Source organism: Neltuma alba, unplaced genomic scaffold (genome assembly GCF_004799145.2).
Source record: "Neltuma alba isolate B1F8T4 unplaced genomic scaffold, ASM479914v2 tig00013182_pilon, whole genome shotgun sequence".
Lineage (NCBI taxonomy): Eukaryota > Viridiplantae > Streptophyta > Magnoliopsida > Fabales > Fabaceae > Neltuma > Neltuma alba.
In genome coordinates this window covers 306,864-317,373 of record NW_021637492.1, presented here as the reverse complement: position 1 = coordinate 317,373, position 10,510 = coordinate 306,864, and the positions used below count along the sequence as shown (strand labels likewise).

Genomic DNA, 10,510 nt, shown 5'->3' with positions numbered 1-10,510 from the left:
TGATAAAATATTTTCTTAAACAATTTATTTTAATGAGATCCTATAACCAATTATCCTAAACTTTTTGTCTCGTCTTCACGATCCTTTCGAATTTTAGTTTCTTTCTTAAGAATTTAGATTCCGTTCAATTTATAAATTTTTTCTACTTCAATTTTTTTAATATATATTAAACAAATTGTCCATTTGTGGGTTGATAGAACGGTTGTCACATGCATCATGCTACAACATTTACTCCAAATTTTCAAACAATTATATTCCATTCGACATATATGTAGTGCATTTATAGCCTGACCCAACAATACAATAATTATATATTAAAGTACCTACTATTCTAATCTTATTTTTCTGGAGCATCTAACACCCTAATGTTATATTTTTTGGTCGCATCCATCGTCCAAAAGATCAAGGTAAAGGGTAAATCTATTCATTACAAATGATAAAGGTACATTCAATATCCTGATCTTATTTCTCAAGTACGTCCAATAACTGGATTTTTTATGCAGTGTATCCACCACCCAAATCTTATTTTTCTGGAACATCCAACACCTCGATGTTGGTTTTTTAGTTACATCCAAGTACCGTGAATAGCAGGAAAATAAGATCAGAGTACTGGATTCACCTTTATCTCTTTCAAAATTGCTTTGTTTTTTTGGTGTGTGCATCACTAAAACATTTTCTCAGATTTTTGTGAAGTAAACGCTACATTTTGGAAATGAAAGGAATGGAAAAGTAGAGAACAGAGTTTCGTGCAATGATTCAGCTTTGTCGGCAAGTTGGGGCTTTGATATAGACTTCACACATCTCCGTCCCCAACTTGCTCTTTCTCTCTATACAACTTATAAACTCCATCGTCCCACCCACTAACCACAAGAGAAGATTAATTCAATTATATATAATTTCTTTAATAATTCTCATCAATTTTGTTTAAACTTATTATTATACAGTAATTAAGGCTCAAATATAATCTTCAAATCTATACACACACACACATATATATGAGGGATTATCAGTTTATGTTATAATTCCGAACAAAGTCTGATCAAAACACGTCGATTGAAAATTTTTTGAATAGAAGAAAAAGAACGGAAAAATGAAAGCTAAAAGACAGTGATATATATATATATATATATATATATATATATATCACTTTTGTGATAGGCACAAGCACTAGCAACACCACCACCAAAATGCCATTATCGAAAGTCCCTTCCATTCCAACCCCATTATTTTCTTTTCACATTTATTAATTAATTCCATATACAGTACACTTACTTCAATCTTAAGAACTATATATATCCATCAGTTCTTCAAAACCCTATATATAATACAGCAGACACAGTTCAGCGATATAGAGTACTGAAGAAGATCGATCATCATGTGGCGTCTTCTAGAGAACGTAAAGAAGAGTTCTAGGGTTGCAGATGAGAACATGGTGGTTGATAGTACTGCAGGAATGTTTGGGCATGACAGAGAAATAGCAGAAGCGGACGAAGGTGGTCATCATCAAGCAAGAGGAGGAGGAGGAAGAAGAAGAAGGCATGGTGGGTTTTCTGTGATAATATATTGTATTCTTCAAGCTCCCATTTCTATTCTGTCTTGTGTTTCTAGTCCCCATGTTAATGGAGGTTCTGCTGCTTCTGATGGAGTTTGGCTCTCTTCATCTTCTGCTGATCATTTTGCACATATTTCTGAGATGAATCATCTAATGGTTAGTGATAGCATGAGATATGCAATTTTGATGTAAATTCAAAAGAAATTAATGTGAATCAATATCGTCTCTAGTCCACTTGTTATTAATTATGTTATGGGGTGATTTTTCGCCAAGCAGTATTATCCAACTCGATTTCAGTGTAGTCTGTGAATTTTCTCGGTTCAATCTTATTGGAAATGCCTTTATTATCGTTTCTTTTAATCTGTCATCCCAATTTTTGTTATAAATTCCACATCGAAGAGTCTCACAAGTGAAGTGTGCATATAAAGGTTAGCTTTTTGAAACCGGGTTTTGCCTTTAGACATGTATTCCGAACAATTTCATTGTCATGAAACAGGATAATAGTACAGATCAAAGTATCTAAACATAATTGAAGTGACTTCCAACAATTGAATTTGTTTTCTTTTCTTTTATCTTTTTCTTAATTTTGTTTTTTTAATTATCTAGGCTCTTTTGGATCATAGCTTAAGATACACTAAGATTTATATCTATGTGTGTAAAAGCATTTTCCACATATGCCAATAATGTCTTGATGATCAATGTTCAGAGATATCTGGATGAGTAAGTGAAGGTTCATCTTCTTCTCTTCTCAATTTCTTTCTTTTTTCCTTTTCTGAATTTTGTATTTTCTAACTGCCTTTGTGCTCATAAAAAAGTCCAAAATTTTCATCAAGATAAATGAAAATATCGGAGCATGTGGATCACTTGTTAAATACTTAACAGTACAATAACTAATCTCTTATTACACATTATTATAATTATTCCATCTTCCCTACACAAAATTTTATCACCAAATAAGTTTAGTGATAAAAATATTAATTCAGTGTCATGTATTTTATGTATTGTATGATCTTTATAATATCTAATGGTATTATACTGAATTAACATTCAAAATTATTTTTGCTCTATTGATTAATTCAGTATTGCTCGATCTTCTGTTAATGGTTCTTGGCGGAAGTCTTTCGGCTGCATAATAAAGAAGAAATATAAAATAAAATAATATATCTTTGTGTTGCTGATGTATTCATGAACTAATATTTGTTTAATTAATAAATTATTTTGAATATATATATATATATTCAATACACCTGTTTTGCACCAGAATCATTAATTTATTTTTTTCAATTTGTTTGTTTAGTTGGATACAATGAATAATGGGCAAGTTGTGAAGTGCCTCAAAGATGCTTCCGAAGGGAACAAAGAAAAAGAAAAAAAAAAAAAAGGAAAAGAAAAAAGAGAAAAAGAAAGAGGAAAAAAAGAGAAAAGAATATTATGAGAAAGTAATTAACAAAATTAACAAGAAATTTAAACTAAAATTGAATGATTAAGAAGAGGGTAGGTGGAAGTAGTGGAACTCAACTTTGTTTCATATCTCCCACTTTAATTAGTGTTTTTACATGTCAAGGATGATTAGTGGAGTAACCAGAGATTCTTGTTCTATTATTATCCATCACTTATTTTTTCCTATCAATTATATAAAATCTAATCCAACAATGACATTTATATTTGTATTTATTTATATAAATAATTACAAGCATCTTGTACGGTTAATTTTTTTTTTAATGGTTTCTTCATCTTATGATTTAACATCATAAGTTTGTGGGTGTCAATCAATTATAGATACGAGGAATTTTAACCTTATAATTCCCATTTCATTCGTACATAATTTTCAATTATGATATGATTATTACCACTACTCAATTTATGTCTTATCTTTATTCCACAACCACAGTTATTAATTATTGTTGCCTTTTTTTTATATATTAATAATTATTAACTGCTAGATTTACCAGGGAATTTAGGTAGGTTTAATTCTTCCTGTCCTGGTGTCCTCGTTAAAAACAAAAAAAAGAATATTACTCGAATTGTAATATGTTGGAACATCAAAATTTATATTCGCATCTAGATCTAGAAAGTTTAAAAAAGTAAAATGAATTAAGGGTAATATATAGTAGCAATATATTGTAATACCTCCAATTTTTAATATAAGATCTTGTTTGACTTTTATTTTGATCATAAATATAAGACCCCAATCTACTTTGTCTATCATATTTATCCTTTTTTTTTAAGATAGTCCTTTAATAATGATAGTTCTAGATAACGAACTTGATTAGCAAGGATATTTTAGAAAAAACATCATTTATTCATTATAAATAGTTAACTTAATTAAGTTTCTTAATCTCTTCAAATTAATCAACTGGATCTTATAATTAGGACGGGAGGTAGTATTTAATTATAATATATTGATTGATAATTGAGCGTCAATTTCAGTATTAATCAAAATGTCGTTTTCAATACCCATCATTTAAGATTCTTCCCAGATTTATATATGAAGCTTCCTTTTTATGGTGGGAGCCGCGGCCGCCCACTCTTCTGATTTACCTTATTCGCTACACTTCTATATGATTTAATCATTCTTTAAAAAGAAAATTACACTTTTAGACAATACCCACATCTAAATTTACTACAAGATCCAAAAGCAATGGAATAAAATACTCCTTATAATCCTAAAATATAAAAGCTAATTGAAAATTTTATTTTAATCTTAAATATAATATTTCAATCTACTTTAACTTTTTTTCTAAATTATAACTATTAATTATATATATTAAAGAATGTTTTCATCAATGGATAAAACGATAAAAGTGATATTCTAAAGAAACCAACATATATTTATTACTAATAAATAAGTTAACTAATTTTCTTAATATTTATAAATTAAATGGAGTAGAAGTTTTGTTATAAAGACTACAAAGTCATTAAAAGTTTAGCTTCAAATGAATTCATGGAACTTTTTTTTGCCAATGCATGCATATACTTTTTTTCAATGCAGATCCTTGGGTATATTTTAAGGAACATGTTTGAGAAAATCTTAATTCATTTAGTTCTGCAATAGAGTTCCCATTTATTATTGAGAAAATCGTTAAAAAAAATCTTAAAAATTAAAAAATTATATGCAAGGACTGTTCACAAAAATTGTTATCGTTTGCTTATCAATTATTATCAAAATAAATAATAATATTGTAACCACAAAAATTGTTATCGTTTGCTTATCAATTATTATCAAAATAAATAATAATATTGTAACATGCCTCTAATTGTAATTTTTCTATTTTTAAGATCTTTTTTGTGATTTTTTATTTGTTAATTTTGTGATTATTGCTATATCACGAGTGTTATATATTTTTAGCATCCTAGAATTTATACAAACATTTTATTATATATACTTTTTAATCTCAATTTCAAAACCAATTACATCTTTAAAAAAACAATTCTGAGATAGAAGTGAGGCAGTTACAAAGATAATTATTCATTAGGGACGAATGAGATTATTTTTATATTATTGGAGAATTTAAATTTATATTTTCGCTCATATATAATGAGTCTTATCGTCAGCAATTCAGTAGTTATTTGAGATCATTTCCAAAAAAAATAATTTTATGCTTTAAAAAATAAAACTGTTTTCACATATTTATCTTATATAATATAATATTTTTTAAATTAAGCCAGATATAGAGTAAATCATCCGCACAAAGGAAGCATATAACGAAAAGACGGGATGAAGGGGAAGGCCCAAAAAAAAAAAATGATTGGACGTTTGTGGCTGTGGAAAGCGGGAAACAAAAGTAAAAAAGTCAAACTGAAATGGCTGTATGTTGCCTTCTTGTTATTTTTAATGAATTACTTGGAATACAATGTGCATTATTTTTAGTGGAGGTCACTGCTTCTATAGTTTTAATTACTTTCCTAATTCACGTCCCATTTTATTCACAATTAACCCACTCATACATAACAACCATCAATATTTTTTAAAATCTACAGAGTCATATTCTAATCATAAATTACAAAATATGTTTCTCTCTTTGGTTCTAAATATTTTAAATATAAGATCTCGCTAATTAACTTAATTAAATTCAAAAAAATTAGGCGCAGTGCTCAACAAAAGTTTGGAATACTCATTTCTCATGGGAGTACTTCTCCTGGCTAGACTATTCTTTTCAATGAGAAAGGAGGCCACACTAGCTTTGTGGAGATAGAAGGGGACTACTTTGCTACTAGACCAATACACCAAGTGTACCTGTATAAGAGCAGTGTACGAACGTAAGAGAAGTTATTGTATTTGTCTTTCTAAAAGAATTCCAGAAATTGGAGCTATCAAAATTTGCTCTTGATGTTGCCGTTTGAATGCTACGTACAATCTTGGTTTACAAAATCGCCCACCTGGTTGGTAGGAGCAATAAGTTTTAAGAAGCCATAAATCTAGCAAGCTAGCAGCACTAAAGTTGGCTCTTCATTTTTCCGAATCACATAACACGATATCCCCATACTGCAAGAACACAAGGTTAACTCTGACATCTACATGGATACCATCCCCTTCTAAAAGAGAATGATCAGATCAGCAAGAGAATGCTGTTTGCCGTAGTTCTATCCACATAACTAATTCATGGAATCAGGAGTGATCGTGAAGTTTTTTTTTTTTTTTTGCCCGCCTTTTAAAACGGACAATTTCGCTTCATGGGTTTTCTCGGTACAACCCTACAACCCTCCATCGCGGCAGTTAAAAGGCAGGAGAAGGACTGAGACGAGCTTTCTGACTCCCCAATCAGCCTTTTGCTTCCAACGCATTAAAAATTGGTATCTTGCTGATCTGCTCCACCTACCAACTCGAATCCAATGGGCATGTATGACAGGAATTTCATTGTTGAGTTCAGTGACATTTTTATCACTGAAATATGGTGATGTTTTTGTCATGGATGATACAAGTGGGAAGTTCTTTCACTTGCCCTTCGGTCAACCTCGCGTTATTGCAGATGCAAAATTTCTGTTTCTCAGAACTTGAGCAACCTGATTGACTGATAGATGTGAAATGCCGTGAGGACGCAAACATCTTGCTCTATTTTCACCATTGGATAAAACAGCCTGCAATTGCTTTACCTCTTCTTTTTTCAGTTTTAAAAGCTTAAGAATCTCTTTAATACAGGGAAAAAATGCTTGAGGACGGGCACAAAAAGGTTGAAAAACAAAGAGCAGTGCTTGCATGTCAGCTTCAAACTGATGGATCCCCTTACAAGAGAAGCAGATTTCATTTGTGGCAAAGCTGCGAGAAATGTAATGATCTAGACCGTCTGCAAGGCTTCTCCACAAATCTGAGAAATCCTTTGAGTTGAGATTTATCCTCACAACACGAAGCCAACTTTTTAGAGCATCCAGAGCTTCAACGAAATCAGTAGAGACTGTTAAATCAATTGCCTGTGTCAAACCAACTATATTTTTGTCATCTTGGTCTTGCTCAAAATGATCTTTATTTTCAACATATTCCCAGGAAACGAGTTCAAACTGACGAAGAATGGCTGCAATAATCTCCATGAGCCAGTTAATTTCCATTTCAGACAAGCTTCTTATTTCTTCACTATAAAAGGAACTGCTATCCATTGCATCATCTTCTATGGGCTTGCTAGACTCATTTTCAGCAATTTTCAACTCTAAAAATTCCAAACTGTCACCCCATTCTCGCAGTTTAGTTTGAATATATCTGGCAGCATTTACTAATCCACATATTCTAACGATAGCATCTTCGTCAGGATCATCAGGATGCAATTCAGTTGTCTTGAACCGCAAGAGCAATATCTTAAAGAAACACCAGAGGAATTTTCCTGCAGTAGATCTAATAAATCGCGCACGTGATATTATAGATGGCATAGTTTGGCAGCGTTCAGTCATTTCCCAAACAATTTTAAGGAAAACTTCCACAATAGGAGGAGCTCTGTGGTCTTCTACAGTAGAAAGTATACGATGCACAGAATCCAAATCCCTGTCAAACCCAGATGTAGATTTATTATCAATCATCCACATCTTCTCCTCTTTTAGCTCCACTTTAAGCTTCTTCCAGGCATTTTTGAATTCTATTTTTGCCCAAAGCCTGAGCCAATCCAGCCTATTGCAGAATATTGTTAGAACAGATATACCTCTTGAGAGCCCATCAATCTTTTCAGACTCTATCAAGAAGATACCAGTGTCTAGATTAACAAGAGATTGCATCTGTTTATCAAACGCAACAATAAGGTCTATCAAGCGAAGCCATGAGGATATAGCATCAAGTTTCATAAGCTTTACTTTGTATCTGTCAGCAAGCAAAGAGAAAATTCGTTTTTCTAGAAAGCAAGAAAGCACTTGAACCATTGCAAAGACCCATGCTTCTTTAGCACTACAACTGATGAGTCTTGCCCTGTCAATTAGGGGCTGCAAGACATCATCAACCCCTGTAATAAAATCTTTACTAACTTTGTAAACCAGAGCAAATATATACTCTGGCTGCTCAATCCAGTTGGCAAAATGGTGTTCCATCCTTGATGCAATAGGAGAAACCAGCTCATCGATAGCCCAAAGCTGCATATTGTGCTTCTTTTGTTTCACAAAATTATGCTGTCTATCTTCCCTTCTTCTTTGCAGATGTTGCAAGGCACAGAGTGCTATGAAACTTTCTGAATAACTTCTCCTTTTTTCTTCTTGCATTAGAACAAGTGGGTTAGGAATACATGTGATTTGTCCATTTCCAACATTTGAGGTAAGTAATTTTGGTGGCCAACCAAGAGAAGCAAGAAGAGCTCGGTGATCTGAAAAAACTTGTGGACGAAGAGAAGCCAATATTTTGTCCACTCTATTGTCAACAGACCTCACAATACTATGCCAATGAGAGTGGAATTTCACAACTGTCTCTAACACTTGTTCAATATCATTCATTGCTTTTATGGCCTGAAGCAACTTATCATGCTTTCTAGCAGAATCCTGCAAAGCAAAGCACATTTTTGTCTAACAATCCATCACTAAAATTAAATTGCTATTCCAATATGCATTTAACAAATTACAGGCAGAGAAACTTGTTACCATTGAGACTGACCAATCTGAAATCCTCTTTGAAAATAAATTCCCAGGGCGGCAAGCCATAACAAAAAGTGCAGCATCTTCAAGATCTCCAACGAGAGCTTCCAACTGTAGAGCAGTCTCTGAGACAATAAGTTGGGAAAACTTTACAGATAGCGAGGACAAGATGCAATAAAGATCAAAAAGCCACTGGTGATTTGTTTACAAGAGCAAAATGAACAATGTTAATACATAGATATGCTTATACAAATCATTGACTGCTGGTATTCTAATTAAGAACATCATCTTGAAATTAACGAGACTACAGAGTACATATAATGTCGAAATAAAAGAACGACGATTTCATAAATCACCGACGGAACTTCTTGAAGACCCAAAGAAGAGCACCGACGAACTAACAAGAAATTGGCCCCAGGTAAAAGAAAAAGGAGCAGACAACTAGAATGAAGAGCACGTCAAGATTGAAATTTAAATCTTGCAGATCAATAACAATAGCTGAACCCAAAAGGGGGGGGGGGAATACAGAGTCCTGCAACTCACCGACATAACTGCGTATAGACTCAATTCGATTCAATTCCTTTGCCAATCGAGGAAGGTCCTCATTCAAAACCTTTTGAAATTTCTTCGAACCAACCCCGTCTAAAAATTCAAAGAAATAAAACTAGCGTTAGAAAGGAGTTTCAGAAACGTTGGAACCAAAGTATATAATGTGAATAAAATAGAATACACTGACGTCTAGAAATGCGGAGGCTGAGATTTTGCATGTTGCGGTTGAGCTCATCAAGAGCTGATTTAGCCAAAAACGAACGAGAAATCCACGAAACGGCGCGTTTGGTGACATCATTCTGCAGGTTCCCGAGCTGGGCGTCCAGTTCCGAGCATTGTTGGCTCAAAGAGGAAGAGAGCAGAGAAGCATTGAGGGACAAATCTTGGTGGGTTGAGAAATGCTCGTCGAGAAACCCTAGCAACAGAGGAGAGAGATCGGTGACGTTGGGCAAAGAGATGGGAGGAGGGGGGTGACGCTCCATGGTCATCGATAATGGGAATTCGAAACCGCTTCAAAAAGAAGCACTTTCTAATTTCTATGAGAAGCTTTTTTGTTTTGTTTTCAAATTTCAAGCTAACATTTTTTTTGTCTTGCCGGAAAAAATGGGGTCCACAGGTGAGGCCCACAGACGAAAATAACGAAGTCGACGACGTCGCTATTGTCGTTCACTGTCTCAATCCTAAGAAGTGAGAAACATGATTCCCGCGACAGGGCATCAGCCATTATTTGCTGAAAATTTATCTTCCGAAGTCATGAAAGCTCAAGTTTTTGAGCAAGTACAAATGGGGGCAATTTACTTTCAGTTATATGTAATATATATTTAGTTATATTCAAATGTTGTTTATTTTGCACATAATCAAAAAGAAATCATATATAACTGAAAAAGAGTTGCACTTGCGTCATTAAACGAATTTTGAATGTCTTTAGGTAATAAATTTTGTAATGGAGATTTTTAAACGTCTCATGAAAAAGGATAACATATTTAGATATAAAGGATAAAGAGCATATCTTTTTGGACAAGAGTGTAATTGTATCTTTGATAGTATTTTTCAGGTACAATTTTACCTCCTAATCTTTTTAATGGTAAAATTACACAAAAAAAAGATAGAGATAAAATTGGGGGAAAAAAAAGATTTGACTGAAACTAATTGCAACACTAAAAAGATCAGAGATAAAATTGCGTATGAGAAATAAGATCAGGAATAAAATTACACATTTATCTTGTCATTTTCAATTAAGGTTTTTTTTTGTATAAAGAAGCAAAATCGTCCAAATCAACAACTATTCAACGAAACAAGTCTTGGGCAAGTAAATCCCATAGAATCTCTATACAGTAACATCTGCAATCCTCTAGGAGGATCATTCAGCTA

General features: G+C 32.9%; 2 protein-coding genes across 2 annotated transcripts; one reads left to right on the top strand and one right to left on the bottom strand.

Annotated features, from left to right (window-relative positions):
• Positions 1 to 1,312: 1,312 nt before the first annotated feature.
• LOC114735221 (uncharacterized) lies at positions 1,313 to 1,991 on the top strand. The gene has a single exon (XM_028922896.1). The coding sequence runs from the start codon at positions 1,376 to 1,378 to the stop codon at positions 1,742 to 1,744; it is 369 nt and encodes a 122-aa protein (XP_028778729.1). The 5' UTR covers positions 1,313 to 1,375; the 3' UTR covers positions 1,745 to 1,991.
• Positions 1,992 to 6,447: 4,456 nt separating this feature from the next.
• Positions 6,448 to 9,627, bottom strand: LOC114735216 (RINT1-like protein MAG2L). Its single transcript, XM_028922889.1, has 4 exons — positions 9,327 to 9,627; positions 9,134 to 9,232; positions 8,597 to 8,715; positions 6,448 to 8,497 (listed from the first exon to the last, which is right to left on the bottom strand). The coding sequence occupies exons 1-4, from the start codon at positions 9,625 to 9,627 to the stop codon at positions 6,503 to 6,505; spliced, it is 2,514 nt and encodes an 837-aa protein (XP_028778722.1). The 3' UTR covers positions 6,448 to 6,502.
• Positions 9,628 to 10,510: the final 883 nt, after the last annotated feature.

What these genes read in the sequence shown, in the direction of transcription:
- LOC114735216 (XM_028922889.1), bottom strand. Translation starts at nt 9,627, where the DNA reads ATGACCATGGAGCGTCACCCCCCTCCTCCCATCTCTTTGCCCAACGTC. An exon ending in GTCTATACGCAGTTATGTCG is followed by an intron (nt 8,716 to 9,133) that starts GTGAGTTGCAGG and finishes TTATTGTCTCAG; the next exon opens with AGACTGCTCTACAGTTGGAA. An exon ending in CAGATTGGTCAGTCTCAATG is followed by an intron (nt 8,498 to 8,596) that starts GTAACAAGTTTC and finishes TTTGCTTTGCAG; the next exon opens with GATTCTGCTAGAAAGCATGA.
- LOC114735221 (XM_028922896.1), top strand. Translation starts at nt 1,376, where the DNA reads ATGTGGCGTCTTCTAGAGAACGTAAAGAAGAGTTCTAGGGTTGCAGAT.